The sequence below is a fragment of the Selaginella moellendorffii genome, unplaced genomic scaffold (assembly GCF_000143415.4).
Source record: "Selaginella moellendorffii unplaced genomic scaffold, v1.0 SELMOscaffold_50, whole genome shotgun sequence".
NCBI lineage: Eukaryota > Viridiplantae > Streptophyta > Lycopodiopsida > Selaginellales > Selaginellaceae > Selaginella > Selaginella moellendorffii.
This window is the reverse complement of record NW_003314311.1, coordinates 107,693-126,071: the sequence shown is the minus strand read 5'-3', so window position 1 is coordinate 126,071 and position 18,379 is coordinate 107,693. Positions and strand designations below refer to the sequence as shown.

Genomic DNA, 18,379 nt, shown 5'->3' with positions numbered 1-18,379 from the left:
TATGGCATCCACTCATAAACAAAGTCCAAAAACTAAGTTTCATCCCACCAATTCACCCTAGAAATATTTAAGAGGACTTTCTCAATCACTCCTTTTTTATTCAAAGACTCTTGAAAGAGTAAAGGCTGTCTCATAAAGTCTTTGATAAAGTTGGAATTAAGATAATTCTAAAACAAAGACTTTCTTACTCTCAATAAAGAAGTGAGGCTTTTTAAAGATTGAGCAAAGAACTCTCACTTGTAAGTCCTTGGAAAGATGAAAGAAACTTAATCACAAGTTTTGATTTAGTGGGGGACAACAGATTAAAATAACACCTTGATCAAACTCCACTTGACCACTCATTTTTCATGATTTTCAAGAAAAAAAAAAAGAGAAAAAAACTCAAAACACTTTTACATTCACCATACAAAAAATGATAAGGGAGGAAAGAAAACTCTAAACTTCATTTCTCTACAACAAGACTTCAGATGATCTCCTTCATGATCGATACATTGTACTTCACTGTATGCTCTCTAGGATCTATTGATGCTTTCTGCATGATCACTGGGCAATATCCACTTATGGAAATCCTTGTTGTATGCTTTTTTGGAAAGATTTTGCAAAGTAGTGATGTAATTGAAAGTAAATATTTTGGTGAAGGAGTCAACAAATATCCCATTGATTTTTCAACTTTTTTTCACGCTGTTACAAGGTTGTTGTATCTAAAGCTAGTGGCTAGTAGTGCATCATCTTTACATGCTTTGAGAGAAAGAGAGAGGAAAGGGATTTCCATAAACTCTTAATTTTTATAATTTCAAGGAACTAAAACTCAAGAAAAGAACATTATACAACTAAAAGAGAAAACTTAAACTAGAATCACTTTACACTCTATGCTCTAATGCTTTATGTCATAAGGAGCTCTTCCTTATATAGTCCTTAGATCATATTTTATGTTTTTTTATTAATATCATAAAATATTGGTGTATTAAAGGTAGCAAATTTAGATGACCATTATTGAATACTTAGGTTATACAAAAAACATTTTTTTAAATGGTGGCAGAAATCTTTGTAAGTATGTTTAAATATAAGAGTTATCTAGCAAGTCATTTTAAAAAAGGTGGTGGAAGATAAGGTTTGTGATAGATGAAGATGGATGGGTAATAGGATGAATATAAAATATATAAAGGAAAGAGTAGTCATGAAAGGATTTTATTTCACTTGTTTTTTTTTTTTACTTTGACTTCAAATATTAGGTCATAGAGAAAAGGTGGGATAATTTTGTATTTTTGGCTGAAAAGTTTTCCTGTCACAATACACACTACTACCTTGGCATCCAACTTGATAGAAAATGAGATGGCTCCATTTGCCTACACCAAGCCAAGTATATGGAGGACATCCATTGGAAATTTTCCATGCACCACAGCTTTCATTTTCATGTAGGTTTGAAAGTTTCTAAGGATATGTCTCCTTCCACCGATCATGAGAAGCTTGACATGGGCATCGTCCCCTATGGAAAGCCTCATGTATCTGGTCGCTTGCACACACCCAGATCTCATACTCTATAAGTGTGGTAAGATCTTATACTTTGTAAGTGTGGTAAGGGAATTCCTAGACAAGCTTGTAAACAATTTTTTTGGTACGTACTTGGTACTTCATCTTCTAACCTTGCTATAAGTCACAAGCTTCCAACTTCACAGGTTGATGGAATGGTGTAAAGGAAAAGTACTGGGGCATTTATTGATACAACTCTTCTTGATTTATATACACATCTTAGTTCCTTTGATTGTGCCTTGATCTCTCCTTGGTTCCAACACTCCCCCTTAATCTGATGTCTTTTAATCAGATTGCTACTCCCCCTGTGAGACTAGTCCGAGTTGTCATTGTAGTCATTCAAACTATTAGACTTCAATCATAGTCTTTGTGAGCAGATCTGCAACCATCATCATTGTGGAGATTTATCTTAGCCTGACTTCTTCTCTCTCAATCTGCTCCTTGATAAAGTAATGAAACATCTTAAAGTGTTTGTTTCTCCCAGGATGCACTAGGTTCATGATGGACTGAAGACGTGCTGTGTTGTCATTGTAGACATTTTGGTACTTGCAACTCAAAACTGATATCTCGGAGCAGTCATTGAATCCATAAAGCTTTCTTAATAGCTTCCATAACAGCATTGTACTTTGCTTCACAAGTAGACAACACCACCATCCTTTGTTTCTGGCTGTGTCACGACACAACCACATTAGAGAATTTGAACATGTACCTGGTTGTTGATCTCCTATCATCCAGATCACCAGCAAGATCAACATCTACTATTCCATATGGTATAAGTGCACTTGATCCAATTTCTCCTCCTGCCATCCCCTTGAACTCAAGATAAAGCAATGAAGTTTGTCATATGTAGTTAAAGATCTGCCCTACTAAATACCAATGTCTCTTTCTAGGATTCTGCATGAACTAGCACACTCTAGAAACAGCTACAGCTATGTCTAATCTACTTGATACGGCTAAATACATCAATGCTCTAACCATGTTTTGATATGGTAGCTTAACCATCTCCCTCAGTTGATCTGCTTTGGAGAGCTTGTTGAATTAGAGTGTTGGAGTCAGAGCTGGGTGTGCAATAAAGAAACCATCATATTCCTTGATAAGATTTGAGATATACTTATGTTGATGGACCTTTAGAACTTGATTTTTCCTATCATGCACAATTTGTAAGCCCAAACAAAAGGAAATTTTACCAAAATCTATCATTTGAAGTTGTTTAGAGAGTTGTTATTTAAGCCATTTAAGATTTGTTGTCATTTCAGCCATGATGAGATGTGAATATAAACACATACGAGAATAATCAAGTCATCACGAAAACAATAATATAGATCCCAATCTGCTTTTGCACAAGAGAAACCAAAAATTAGAAAAAACTTTTGCAAAGTATTATACCAGATCCTTGGTGGCTGTTTTAATCTATAAATACATCATTGGAGTTTGCACATATAACACTTTTTCCCTAGATCTCAAAACCTGAATGTTGTTGCATATACATTGGTTCCTCCAACTTGTCATTGAGAAGTGCATTCTTGATGTCCATCTGCTCAACCTTAAGGTCTAAGTGATTAGCAATTGCAAGAACAAAATAAATATAAATCATCTTAACTACAGATGAAAATTCTCACTATAATTGATTCTAGCTTGCTGTATATATCCTTTTGTGATTAACCTTGCCTTGTACTGATCAGGTCTCCTTATATTTTATGTTGTGAATCCATTTAAACTATATGATTGAAGCCTTGCAAGGAACCTCTTATGGTGAAATGAGTGTCCAGGAATGTTAGCTACCAACTTTGACCACATGGTCAACATCAGTCAAAGGGAAGCTCAAAGGTATATTAAGGCATAAACCTACCCTAGGGCTCATAGTGGAGCGCTAATATAGTGGAGCTTTTGAGGTAGCTTGGAGGTGGTTGGGTGATGAGGAACTTTAAGAGGAGGCATAGCATAATCTAGGGAGACTAAATTTTTGTCTTTATGTGCCAAATCATAACATTGGTATTAAAGGAGTTAGTTATGATGGTTGACCAAGTTGAACGCTGAAAACTTATTATCAATGGTGGTGTTGATGAAATGGAGCTGCAGAGGTTTGAACCATTCAAGATGTTGTTCATGAGTTGCGAGCCCTTAATCAAAATCAACAAGAGATGCAAGACGATATGCATGGCATGATGGATACCATGCATGAGCATGTTGAGGCACTCAAGGTTGGACGTGGTGGCACTCCAAGTAAGCCTTCCTTGGTAGATCGACTCAAGATTCCAACATTTTTCAGTGATAGTGGTGTGGACAAGTGTTTTGCTTAGCTAGCCAATGTGGAAAAGTTCTTAGTTGTTAGAGGAACTCCAAATGAAAAGGCTTTAGTGGCTATTCCAATGGTTTTGTGAAATGTGGGTCTTTAGTGGTGGAATTGCCTTGAGGAGTCTCAATGTCCACCATGGATGAGTTTGAGTTTTCTTTTCACTTATATTTTGCCCCTCACTATGATGTGGAGAATGTTGCATAAAATTTTGACATTTCCAATAAGGGAAATTAACGCTCAGGGAATATATTGAGAAGTTTATTCACTTGATTAATTATGTTCCAATAAAGGATCTAGATCAAAGCAAATCCTACTTCATTAATAGCCTTCATAGTGAGAGTATGTGGCAACACTTATGTCATTCTCAGCTTACAAAGAGTTTGGAGGAGCTCATTTGATTGCCCTAAAGGCTGAAAGAGGAGGAAGAAGAAAATTTTTGGCACAACATTCAAGAGATTATACCTCCCCTAAGCGAGTGAAGTGAGAATGTGTACAAAACAAAACAATCCCTCCATTCAGACCACTTTTGTCCACGTAATAGACCAAGACTGACACAAGCTTTGACTTTTTTATACAGCTTGTCAACTTGACAATGACAAGAACAAATCTTGTAAGCATTTAAGGAGTCCTTCTGTGGAGAATCATCATGATGATCACTGTGGACACAAGGATGGGAATAAGTATCACAAACTAAAGCCTGTGGTGGCTACTTTAGATCCAAAGGGGTTAAAGAAGCAAAAGTTTTTTGTGAAGAATTATAAATAAATTTTTTATCATTGTGGCGAGTTTGGACAATAGAAGGCTAATTGTCCATAGTTGAAGAGCAAGCAGTAGGGCAAAAAGAATGGCCAATCTTCTACTGATGGTAAGTTAGATATTAAAAAGTTGCAAATTTTGCAACATGAAGATAATGGGGATGACCATTCCGGTTGAAGGAAGAGGCTTTCGATCATTTGCTTGTCAACTTAACTTGTGTGTGGAACAAGATGGAGTTTGAGGACATTCATGCATCAACTTCAATACTCTAGAGGGTGTGTTCCGTGGCAATCTAGTGCAGATTTTACTAGATAGTGGGAGTAATGACATCTCCGTTTCAGCAAAGTTTGTTGAGGAGCATGGCCTGGTGACACAAGGAGTTCTTCTATACATAGTGGAAGGTGCAACTACCTCTACTCAACATTTTAATGTTTATATAAAGGGCCTAGAAGTGTTAGTTGGCAAAACCACACTTGTGAAAACTTTTTTATCTCATGGATATCCATTGTGTGGATTTCATTTTTGGGATGCCATGGTTGGTAAAGGTGGATTTGAAGATAAAATGGAGTATTAAATGTGTTTCGTTGGAGTATAGTAGTGTTAAAGATGTGTGGTTTAAAGAGAGAGTTCAACCTCTAGTTGTTATGTTCTTTATTACATATTTGAAGCGGGTTTGTTGTAATGGAAAAACACTTTTAAGTTACTTGTTATTTGTTCATGATTTGGTGGACCAAGGCACATGTGGGGGAAAAGCAGCAATATGGGATGTACTTGCTGAGTTTTCTAATGTTTTTCCATTTGAATTTCTTTATAGGTTGCCTCCATTATATGGTGTGAAGCATGGGATTACATTGGAGTTAGGAACGTGGCCAATTTGTTGGCATCCATTTTGGTTAAGTTACGTAGAGTAGTAGAAGTTCAATGATAAGTCAAAGAATTATATGAGTTTGGATTTATTCAGCTAAGTAAGTTTATGTTTGGTGCTCCAGTTTTGTTTGTGAAGAAGAAGGATGGTTCAATGCGAATATCTATTGACTACTATGCCTTGAATAAGAAAACAATGAAGGATAAAATGCCAATGCTGCATATAAATTATTTTTTAGACAAGTTTGGTGAAGCACAAGTGTTTACCAAAATTGATTTGAGGAGTGGATATCATCAAATTGCAATGGATGATGCATCTATCTCCAGGACAATATTCAACATGAGCTTTAGGTATTTTGTGTTTACAGTTATGCCATTTGGTTTGACAAAGGCATCAGCCATATTTACTCAATTGATGATGGAAGTATTTGGGCATTATTTTTATGAGTTTATGGAGATTTTCTTGGATGATATTCTTGTTTTCAGCAAGAATATAGAAAAGAATAAGATGCATTCTTGTAATGTTCTTTTGTTACTACATGATAACAAACTTTATGCAAAGAAGAGAAAATATGAGTTTGTAAAGTCGGAGATGGAATATCTAAGCTATATTGTAATATTTAAGGGTGTCAAGAAAAATCTAAGGAAGGTGGTTGTGGTGGAGCATACACCGACCACAGCGGCCAAATTACACAACTTCCTTGGTATGGCTAGTTATTATTGACATTTCTAACACAAATTTGCGGAGGTGGCTATTCCTTTGACACAATTGTTGTGCAAGAACTTGCTATTTGAGTGGAAGAAGCCACATGAGGAGAGTTTTGTGGCATTAAAACAATTATTGAGTAAGGCTCCAATGTTTCACATTGTTGATCCATCAAAACCTTATGAGGTGACATGTGATGCAAGTGGTTATACACTGGGAGGAGTTCTCATACAAGAGGGACAACTTATTACATATGAGAGTTGAATTTTGAATTCCGCAAAGCAATGTTATTCCATATATGAGCAAGAGTTACTCTCTATTGTTCATACCTGTAAGCGACTAAATTTTCCATTCTACTTTAGTCACTTAACCACACCTCTGACCACTTGGAGGAGTCTCATTCACCACCTCCATAAGTCCAATCCAGGACTTGGGACTTGCTAGCCCCGAGAATGGCGTCCATGCCACTTAACATTTGCACTTGGTCCAAGTGCTCCACGTGTCCGATCCCATGACCGACACTCAAAGGTACCACCGACATAGCAGCCCGTTACGCTAAGGCCATGTCCAATCACCTTTGCCACACTGGTAGTCCAATACCCCTCGCATCACCGTCTTGGCTCTCCAAGACTAGGCAAACCATCCGTGAGTGGTCATCTCAGATCCACTCCTTAGCATCCTTAGGATGCCCACCGACAAGGGGAATAACCTTCCCCAATATCCCTCTTTCAGTTCCCACTAAGTCCCTTTCTGCCCCTGGCCGTGTTTGCCAACACTGCCACTGGATCGAGACCCACAGGCCCGACCACTAAGTCCCACGGTCCTCTGGGACTTCCTCACCACACGACTGTGTCCTTGGTCACTACCCCAGAGGACTGTTCCTCTTCCTTTCCACAGTCTGGGCCTTCGGGACAACATTTCGGAACACCGTGGCCTTACGCGAGGCACCTGGGTACTCTCCTCGCCTTTCGCCTTTAGGTGCTCTAGCCATGGGCTTAGAGCGGGTTCCGTTGAGCCACACCAGGTATCCAAGTAGGTAGTGCCACCCACACTTGGACTGGGAGCATCGGCCAGTCGATCTCCCGGGGGAACTAGAGCCGGCTCTTGAACACTTCACCAAGCTACCCCGCTTGTCGGTCTGTGTTCACTCTAGTCTTGGACTTCCCAGTGGGCAGCTCATCACCCAACACTGGGTCCGGCCTTCCTGGGCCAAACTGGCCTTTCCTGGCCAAACTGGCTCCACTGCAGTCCTCCCCCTACTATACTTTTGGAGCTCACCAAACCCCCCAGGGTCTGGGAGACGAACGCTTTGGGCTTTCACCCTCTCAGGCTCCGGACTCGGACTCGGACTCGGACTCGGACTCGGACTCGGCCTCGGCCTCGGTCTCGGCCTCGGCCTCGGTCTCGGTCTCGGTCCCGATCTCGGTCTCGGTCTCGGTCTCGGTCTCGGTCCCGGTCTCGGTCTTGACTTCGGACTCCATCTCGGACTCCATCTCGGACTCCATCTCGGACTCCATCTCGGGTCCATCTCGGACTCCATTTCGGGTCCATCTCGGACTCCATCTCGGACTCCATCTCGGACTCCATCTCGGGTCCATCTCGGGTCCACCTCGGACTCCATCTCGGACTCCATCTCGGACTCCATCTCAGGTCCATCTCGGACTCCATCTCGGACTCCATCTCGGGTCCATCTCGGACTCCATTTCGGACTCCATTTCGGGTCCATCTCGGACTCCATTTCGGACTCCAACTCGGGTCCCTCTCGGACTCCACTTCGGACTCCAACTCGGGTCCATCTCGGACTCCACTTCGGACTCCAACTCGGGTCCGTCTCGGACTCCACTTCGGACTCCAACTCGGGTCCATCTCGGACTCCCACGTGTCATGTGTTGGCCCTTTTGGGTCCCTTTTTGGAGCCTTGCCTTTTGCTCGCTTCGTGCTCGTTCCTCGAGCACTTCGTTGGGAGTTCCACTCCCGCTCTTGACTTTTCAAGTCGGAGCTTTTGGTCCAAACGTGTTACGCTCGTTTGGCTCTCGCTTCGGCCACTACCATGTGGCGCCCTTCCAGCTCCACTTTGGGGCCTAGGGATTTTGTGTCTCACAATACCTTGCGGACATAGTGGCATTATCTTTATAGTGTAGTGTTCGTGGTATTGACAGATCACAAACCTTTTATATATCTTTTCACACAAAAGGAGTTGAACACTAGGTAAGCTCGTTGGGTGGTCAAACTTATGGAGTTTAAGGATTTTCTTATTGAGCTTCGTCCAGGAAAATTAAATATGGTGGTAGATGCTTATCTCATGTTTGTCATATGACAATATTACAAACACAATTTTGTCATCATTTGAGTAAAGTGGTTAGCAAGTTTGGGCAAGATTGAGCTTGCTTAGGCTCAAGATGCTGACGTGCTCTTTTTGCTAGCCCAGATGAAAACACCTTTCTCATTGGTAGATGGGATTCTTTATTACAATGGCCATGTATATTTGCCATAGGTGAATGTGTTAATTACTCAAGTTTTATTCCACTATCAGGATTGTCCAGAGGCCAGTCATTTTAGGGGGAAGAAGACATATTTGAGATTACATTTGAATAAGGATGTTCAAGATAAGCTTTATTTCAAGGCAATTGATTTGGCCATAGAACTTGATGAGATTCTAGTGGTGTGCAAATAGAATTTATAGGCAGGTCAGGATGGAGTGGAGAAATTTGCTAATAATTTTGGGAATATAAAGTGGGTGATTTCATTTTTGTGTGAGTGATCTTTGTGTTAAGTGAGCGGTAGAATGCCTTAGCATCTTTACAAAATGGGAAGAATGATAAACTTTTTCATTGATATACTAGTCTATATGAAGTATTGGAGTGCATTAGTAAAGTGGCTTATCGGGTGCAATTGCCAAAAAATTCATCTGGTATTTTATATCAGCCAATTAAAAGGTGTATTATCTTGGAATGATAGGCCCAATGCTTCCTTGATGTATATAACTATGGAAGATGGACCTGGAGCTTAAGCAGGGTTCTCCAGAAAGGGTGATCACTGGTATAACTCATCCTTGGGACAAAGACTTTGTTGGGGGGGAAGAATTGTTATGTGTCAACTTTGACTATGTGATCAACATCAGTTAAAGGGAAGCTCAAGGGTATATTAAGGCATGTTAAGGTAAGGAACTTAATCTACCATAAGGCTCATAGTGGAGCGGTAGTGCAATGGAGCTTTTGAGGTAGCTTGGGGGTGGTTGGGTGGTGAGGAAGCTTAAGAGGATGCATAGCATAGTCTAGGGAAATTAAATCTTTGTCTTTTGGTGCTAGATCATAACAAGGAACCATTCTCCAATTGAGCATGATATTCATCCTACATTGCTACTCGCCAATGAAAATGTTGTGGTACAAAGAGTGCTCTATCTAAGTTTGTTGGCTCGCGAATGGCTTGTGCGGCTTGTGCATAATAATATAGAATGCTAGATGTAGGTTTTCAAAGTCTGAGAAAATGTCTCAGCAGTGAACTAATGATTGGAGCATCCAGAGATTCATCATTCTTTAGCTTTAATAAGCCACTACTCTCTAGATCTGCATGAACAATATCCAACTCATTAGAATTTTGAAGTGAAGTACCTCATTCTAAGAGTTCAGAGCCATTATCATCCATAGCTGAAGGAAAAACTTCTTGAGGTAGTAGGAACTTATGCTTATGGTAGGAACTCCTATGTGTTTCTAGCTTAGCATTCTCGGTCTAGCTCTTAGTTCTCTTTTGTTCTGTCTTAGACTCCGTAGATATGCCAAATGAATAAATCTAGACACTTTCCATAATTAGCATTTGGGACTAGAATGAGATTAACACAAAGGGCATAATAGCGAGGGTGTTTGGTAGACATGGTAAACTATCATTCAACAATATTGAGGGACTAGTTTCAACATGCAATCTTATCAAGTTAATGTAGAGATTGTCTTGAACACAATGGTGTTTGTCATATATCCAAACTTGCAATCTAAGGACATTATATATTTAGTAAGTTTCAAACTTGTCCCAGAGACTAACTCCTAATACTAAAGGAGGCTTAGGGTGAAAGCCCAAAGCGTGTGTTCCTTAGAGGGGGATATGGGGGGTTCCAAATGTATAATAGGGATAGTGGGTAGGTCGGGCATGGCCGACCAACCTAAGATATAGTCTAACTCTTGCTTGCATGCTTGTCTTTGTTCTGTGTCCGGCTTGGGTCTAAGCTTAAGCTCCACACTATACTAGCTGGTGGAGTACCCATGTCCTCACATTAAGCCACTGGTATGCTAAAATAGTGTCAAACTCTATTTGGCTCTGTTTTGCATATTGGTCTTAGCATTGGGATGCTGGATGCTCTAAGATTGTTCTAAGTCACTCCATGCTCCTATCCTTTTGCTCCTTGGGCTGTACGCTTAGGAGTTGCTCTATGCTTTTGTCCCTTCACTCAGCTCTATGTTTGGGAGTTTGGTTCCGTTCTTTCGTTCAGTGGCCCAAGGCCTTAAAACTTGGGTTTCGCACCACTGTCCTTTGGACACATGGCATGTGGCATGTGGTATGTGACATGTGGCATATGGAGGGTTTAGGTTCCGCTTCATGGTTATCCTATGGTAATTCACCATAGGATAAAGGGTAAAAACCACATATGCTATATCTAGGTAGGTTGATACTTAGAAAGATGAGTGTAAATGGTTTATAGGATTGCACAAATCAGAATGGCATAGCGGAAGCATGGTCTTGAAGCTTGCTATGAAGTGAGGCTATCAAGGTTAGAGAACAAGCTCCCGAATGTTCAAAGAGATGGCTTTGAATGAAAGTCAATAGTTAAAGACTTTCATGCTTATACATGAAATCATATTACGTTGGTTGAGTGACTTGCTAAGTGAGATTGGCAAGTTGGGGGAACAAAGACCCTATGTGAAGGTGTTGACTTCAAAAGGTGTGGCATATAGGGCTAAGTATAAAGGAGTTTATATATGATCATAGACTTGTTAAGTGAGAGTACTTGGCAATTTGGAAGAACTAAATTCCTAAGCTGTGATTAATAACACACTTTGGGTATAAGTTCATGCATCGGCATAAGGAGTCACAGCAGGCATTTTGAGTAATGCTGCCTATAGATGCATATATGGAGATTGAGTTCGAGTCCCAACCCTCTAGTGCTTGGGTTCGAGCCCAACCCTCTAGGGCGTGGTGATGGTTTAGAATATAAGGACACACTCATTTTTCAGTGATCATGGACTTAGTAAGGAGATTGATTTGGGCACACCGCCAAGTAGGGGATGCCCCGGAGTTGTGATGCTTTCCCATAATCTATTAGAATCCAATACATGAGTGTTCCTTGCTTAATTTTGTTATTTGGATTCCTTTCAATGATTTCTATGGCCCAATCTTGGCCACTAGTCTTTCAATCTTGTTTTTTAATTGTTGCATTAAGTAACATATAATCACTACCTCCATCTTCAAGGTATCCTTTTGGTTCCATAGCAAAGGCTTTGCTTTGCCAAGTTTAAAGGGTGTTCATCCTTAGTAAATTTCTTTAGCATTTTTTGTTGTGAGCTCTATCTATGGCCTAACTTTGCAACCCTCCCATGGGTCTTTCCTAGAGACTACATTTTTGGATTTGTTATGCCATCGCATTGATACAGTTCATTTCCTTTAGATGTCCTTTGTGGCTTGGTCACCTTGACCAAGCCACACCATTACCAATAGTTAAAATCAACACTTTAAACTAAAAACTTTATTCTTTAACCTCATAAGGACCTTATCCTTGTTTAATCATAAGATCACTTAGTGCACCTTAACAGGTTTGTTAATAAATACTAAGTTTTCAAGACTTTTAAATTGTTGACTATGACCCCAAGGGCATCCCCCACATTTTGTGGTGCACCCAAGTCAACCCTTCTACCTAAGGGTCCATAGTAATTAAGACTGGGTGTTCCCATCTTATTTACCACATCCTTGATGTTACTTGCACCGAAGTGTTTAAATTAGATATGCCGAGCTTTCACACTAAGAATCTAAGGGTGTTCCCTAGGTCTTCGGGCACCCTAAAGATGCTAAGGTATGGTCAAGCGATGACCACTCATTGCCAGTCTTTGAGAGACAGGACTGTGATGTACATGGTCGTGAACTATTGATGTGATAAAGGTGAATGGATATAGCCTTAGTGTAATAAGTTAATATGTCCATAGTACATTTGGAGTGTCAATCATGGGATCAGACACCTAGAGCACTTTGACCAAGTGCAAAGGCTGAGCGGAATGGATGCCATTCACGGGGCTAACAACGTGGTTTTTACCCTTTATCCTATGGTGATTTACCATAGGATAACACCACGAAGCGGAACCTAAACCTTTTTTATGTCATGTGACACATGCCACATGTCATATGCCATGTGTCCAAAGGATAGTGATGCAGAACTCGAGGTTCAGGGCCTTGGGCCACTGAACAAAGGAACAGTGCCAAACTCCCAAGCATGAAGCCAAGGAGTGACGGAACTGAACCACGGAGAACCTCTCGAGCATACAGCTCAAGGAGTGAAGGGACAAGAGCCCGGAGCGACTTGGAACAGTCCTAGAGCAACTAGCATCCCATTGTCAGGACCAGTACGCAAAACAGAGACAAACAGAGGCTAGTGCTATTTCGGCATACCAGTGGCCTAATGCAAGGACATGGGTACTCCACCAGTTAGCATAGAATGGAACTTGGACTTAGACCCAAGCTAGACGCAAAACAAGGACAGGCATACAAGCGGGAGCTAGACTACTATCCCTACTATACATTTGAAACCCCCCCCCCCCCCCCCTCCCTTGAGGAACACACGTTTTGGGCTTTCACCCCAAGCCTCCCTTAATATCAGGAGTTAGTCTCTAGGACAAGCTCAAAATTTACTAAATATGGAATGCCCCTAGATTGTGAATTTGGACACGGGACGAGCACCATTGTGTTCAGGCCGATCTCTACATTCCATAGATATGCCAAATGAGCAAATCTAGACACTTTTCATAAATAGCATTTGGGACTGAAATGAGACTAACAGAAAAGGGCATGATAACGAGGGTGTTTGGCAGACACTCATCCAGCAATACTGAGGGACTAATCTCAATATGCAAAGGTTCTTGTCACTAGCCAGGGCAAGACATAACGAGATAGGAACTCTTTACTAAGTTAAGTATGTTTAGCTAATAACATGTAAGAATTCCATCCTTATGCTTGTCCGATCTAAATACACTTGAAATGCCCAATTAACTCCACTAGCACAAGAGGGACTGATAAAGGGTCTAACAATACCAACCTCCTGCCATCGTGGCAGTAAGGAAAGAGTGTTCGTAAAGACTGGCCGACAGGTAACTTTTGATACCTGAAGTCACATTTGTGACACCACTGAATGAAGGAATGGAGCCAAACTCCCAAGCTTGCAACCAGGGAGCAAAGGGACCGGAGCACAGAGAAACTCTTGAGCGTTCAATCCAATGAGCAAAAGGATAGGAGCATAGAGTGACGTTAAAATAATTTTAGAGCTTCTAGCATCCTAATGCCAAGACCAACATGCAAAATGGAGTCAAATAGAGTTTAGCACTATTTTAGCATATTAGTGGCCTAACACAAAGATATGGATACTCCATCAACTAGTATGGTGTGGAACTTAGGTTTATGCTTAAGCCAGATACAAAACAAGGATGAGCACTCAAGACTATACCTCAAGTTGGTTAACAATGCCTGATCTACCCATTATCCCTACTATACATTTAAAGCTCCCAAGGCTCCAAAGCATCAAGAAATGTGCAATTGCCCCTCAATTGCCCCACTATCACATACCTTTACAGGAAAGAAAGCAAGAACACTCCTCTATTTGATTAAATTTGCTTAGGGCCACTGTGTTGTTAATAGCAGGCTGTGAAGCCATCTCCCTTGCTCTAGAATTCTCCCTCAAACCCTTTCAATCTTCTCAAGAGAACACTAACCCTCAAGACACTCTCAAATTTAAGATTAATATTTAAGGGTTATTAACAAGCTGTGGAATGCTCCACTGATAACCCTACCCTCTTGACTGACACAATCCTCTCTAGTTGGAGCTCACACACAAACTCAAGGCAGCTGTGTTGCCATTGAAATCCCTTTGGACTTTTCAATCTAAGTTTTATAAGATCATTATTAAACATTATTAAACACTTTTAAATGCTTTACAAAAGGGGGTAAAGCCTAGCCTAATTCTTATTTTCCTAAAACTATCTTTATCCACACTTTGTCTTGTAGCAAAGATTTTAAGCACCCAAATCACAAAAAAATATCCTAATGGATTTCCACCTTCTGACTAAGTCTAAGCCTTCTCAAGATGCAACCTATTTTGTTCTAGAGTGGACTAGATAAATTCCTCACTCCTTTGCCCCACTAGGCCATGATCTATTTGACTAGATCTAAAAAAAAGTTGATTCTCGTGATATGAGAAGCATTGCTGTTTTTAAGTGTTTCTTCTCAATTCACGAACTCACAAACCAATGGCAGCATCACCGCCCCAAGTGAATCACGAATGGTCGAGCGCTCAAGAGATTTCACTCTCTTTGGATGTTGTAGCGGCTGCAAGAACTCACCTGGAGTTTCTATCGGTGGTACACGCAAATTACAGGCTTTTCGAGGAGCCTACTTTAAACAGAGCGATTGAGAGGTTTATCTTCTACACTTTCTAACCTTGTGATTAATTTTCTTTGTCTCTCCCAAAACTAGATATCAGTACTGTTGTCTTCCATTGCTAGCCAGTTCTTCGTCAAGACTCCTTCCACCACTTGACTGCGAATGGATTTGGCACTGCCATCGCTTGAATCCAGTGAGTCTTAAAAGGATAATTCCATATTTTTATAGATTGCTTCCAATATGCCGAGGATTGCAAAAGACTTTTTGGAAAAATAGTGGACACACCTTGCCTGGAGAAGTCCAAGAATGCTCTCCAACAAAGTATTGTTGCTTGGACTTCCAGCTTTCCAGACGAACCGTATGAACTCGAAGAGAAAATCTCTTTGACGAGACCATTGTACTCCGGAAGATCGAGTGGCATCTCCTACAACTTGGCTGATGCGGTTCTCAGGCAGCAAAAGTTTTACTATCAGGTATGTGATGGTTTGCTTTTAGACCTACGAAACTTGGAACTCATTACCGTAGCTATAACAGGTTTCCGGGCCGCACTACGTTGACAAGAACTTCTTACACGCTGCGGCTGCTCGATACAAGGCCTTTCTCCATCTCGTCGCCCGACACACATCTGCAGCATCGGTGTTCTTAGTTCCCACTTACGACATTGATTTGATATGGCACACGCATCAACTTCATCCTGTGAGTTACAGAAGCGACCTCACACGGTTATTTGGAAGGATCTTCGAACATGATGATACAGACAGTAACAGAGATCCCGGAGGAAAATTGGACAAAGGATTCGCAAAAACTCTGTCTCTGTGGGAATCTTTATATGATTTGCCATACGAGAAGGCAGGGTGCATGTATAGAGGGGAGCCGCCAGCAGCGATTTCGGGAACGATTGCTTATGATCCCACCAAGCTCGCGAGTCTCTCTTGCAGAAACAAGGTTTCACTGAAAGCCAGGAACACTATCCAGGTATATGGTCAGAACTTTTGCAAGTTCGGTATGAATTACTCTGGTCGTTCAAACGCAGGTTCGTCTCTCCGTGCGAGGTTCCAAAGGTTTGCCGCAGGATGGCATGGTCTCTTTCGTTTTCAGCATGTTAAAGAAAACAGGTTTTGAGCTCCATAGCCAAAATCGCATAGGCTCATCGCCGAGGAATATAGTTTCGTCCATGACACCCGAGCTATCCACCGAGGGGCTGGTGATCACAGCTTGGAAGAAGGGAATGTTCACGTCCAAAACGCTGGGACGACTCGTCATTCCGTGGAAAAACCTCAGCGATTCCGAGATGCAGTCGCTTGGCGGCTGGTTTCCCATGCAAGACACAAAGAAGGACCGAGAAGTGTTGGTGCTGGTTTACATCTCCGCTACTCCTCCGGTCACTGCGAATTATCTCTTGAGAAGCGTGAGAGTGGGAGACACTGGAGAAGATGGAGTCACTCGCAGCAGTTTTAGTTCTCAAGGCGTGTGGATAACAAGGACTGTCTTCGATCATGCCAACAAGGAATGTTTCGTCATTCGTTGCTGGTAAGTTTGCCATGTTTTTCTTTTTTGTGGATGACATGAATCGCTCGATCTCTCCTTTGCTGTCTAGATACAAACGTGAAGGAGGTAAACGTCTCCCAGACACTGATAAAGTTGTGGTTCATCGGACATACAAAGGCTCCAGCTCCGTTGATGGTAATACAACAATCACAAAGTTTTCACTCTTCTGTTTTTCTCAATTCTTCCTAGGTGAGGTTCTTGGATCTGCATCCAAGGACTCACGAAGGTGGTCTCTTCTGGACGATGCCATTGTTTTAGTCGTGGAAAAGGACGCGAGTGACAAGCAGTGGAACATGAGACCAGGAATGAGCTTGAATGTGGAGTTTAAGTCCGAGGACTGTCCAGTAAGTTGTCATATTCGAAGAACATGATCATTAACCGAGTTATCTCTTCTTTTCATATTAATAAGATCGCGCTTCTTCCCGGTCGCCACTTGGAGTTTTCTGTGCCTCGATCATCAGACCAAATGGAAGCATGCTTTGTGACAATGGTGAGATTCACAAGCGACGCACCTCAAGGGAAAGCAACAGCGCTCATCAACTGGCGCTCCGGTGGCATGGAGGTGAACATTTTTTTCTTTCCATTCTGGATCCAGGAAGCAAACTAAGCGTATAGATTGATCCCAACGAGGATGTGCTACTTGTGCTCCTTTTTTCCGCAACCATAAGCATGTCCGTGTCTGATATGCTTGGCAAAGGAATTCCTCCGTGGGCAAAACCAAGAGCTTTGGAAGAAGAAGATCAAGATCACTGGGGTGAGTAGAGTATGCTTGTCGAGTCTAAATTCTAAGTGCATTGTTTAACAGGTGCTGTGAAGATCGACCATGATGGTCTTGGTGGTGAAATCTATTCTTGGTACAATGCTGGTTTCTCCTATGTTGGTGGCTGTGGTATTAGTGCTGGTGGCGGTTGTGGTGGTGGCAGTGGTGGAGGCGGTGGTGGCTGTGGTGGTGGTGGAGGCTGTGGAGGTGGTGGTAAAGCAATGGTATCTATTAAGTATAAACACTCTCATTAATGGCAAATAATATCAATATATTTCATAATTAATAAATAAAATTAGTTTAAAAAATAATGTATGTTTGTAAATAAGCTCACTAAATGCAAAAGATAAAAAGTAGTTTTAACCTGAACAAGTTTTAATAAACTTATGATGAATAAAATGCTATAAAAGAAAAATACAAAGACAAAGACAAGCACTTAAAGCAATACTAGTATAATATAGAATAATTAAACCCTAAAAAAAAGAAGTGTGAACTAATCCCAAAGACATTGCAATCACCCTCATATGCCTGTGTGCCCATTATTGTGCAAAGTAGCTACACCAACGGCAAACACCTCTTCCCATTTTGGCATAACAGTCAGTTGGATGTTTTGTAGTCACAACAGCATGCTTGTCCTTTTCATTTTTGACATGTTGTAGTCGTTGCATTGATCAAACACACTCCAACGAGTTCCATGACAACATCCTGCAATTTAAGCTCGTCAAAATGGAGCAATGAAGATTTGGGGCAATGCAAGCTCCATCAATTGTCTTTGATCAAATGCCAGAGCACAATCTCATCATCTAGAATATACATTTTACTGCCAAGATGAGACCACTTTAATATATGCCCCATCCATGAAAGAACTTCCTCCATGAAATATGAGAGGGTTCTAATCCTACATTGTTCAAAACTTCAAATATAATTTAATAGATGGTGTTTTAGGTGAATATAAAAAGTTAAAGAAAAGGAATATTAAAAGTAAAAAAAGTAGACATTAGGATCTTATTTAGTTTTCTCCGCCTTTAACTAGAAATTAATCATGGGGACGTTTGCTCCAACCTTTATGAGTTAATAGTTATTATCACATTTACTTTAATGAGTTTCTTTATTTAACCATGCATTTTGCATAATGCTTCAGTAGGTTAGATCTAAACAATTCATAGCCGTCGGATTTAATCTGAGACGCTGTAGAAATATATCTAAAGGCTAGTGTTTAGGGTAAGTCTTGAGGGGGCTGGGTTTCGCTGTTGGCGGCGGCGCTGGGAGGAGGCGTTTTTTTTTTCTCTAACCA

General features: G+C 41.0%; 1 protein-coding gene across 1 annotated transcript; it reads left to right on the top strand.

The window, feature by feature from the left end:
* Positions 1 to 14,644: 14,644 nt before the first annotated feature.
* LOC112350442 (glycine-rich domain-containing protein 1-like) lies at positions 14,645 to 17,039 on the top strand (the record flags this gene model as incomplete). Its single annotated transcript, XM_024686661.1, has 7 exons — positions 14,645 to 14,811; positions 15,121 to 15,250; positions 15,312 to 15,752; positions 15,811 to 16,307; positions 16,552 to 16,664; positions 16,787 to 16,887; positions 16,941 to 17,039. Coding segments are annotated over exons 1-7 (1,548 nt in total), but the record flags the coding sequence as incomplete, so codon positions are not given.
* Between the last annotated feature and the right edge of the window lie 1,340 nt (positions 17,040 to 18,379).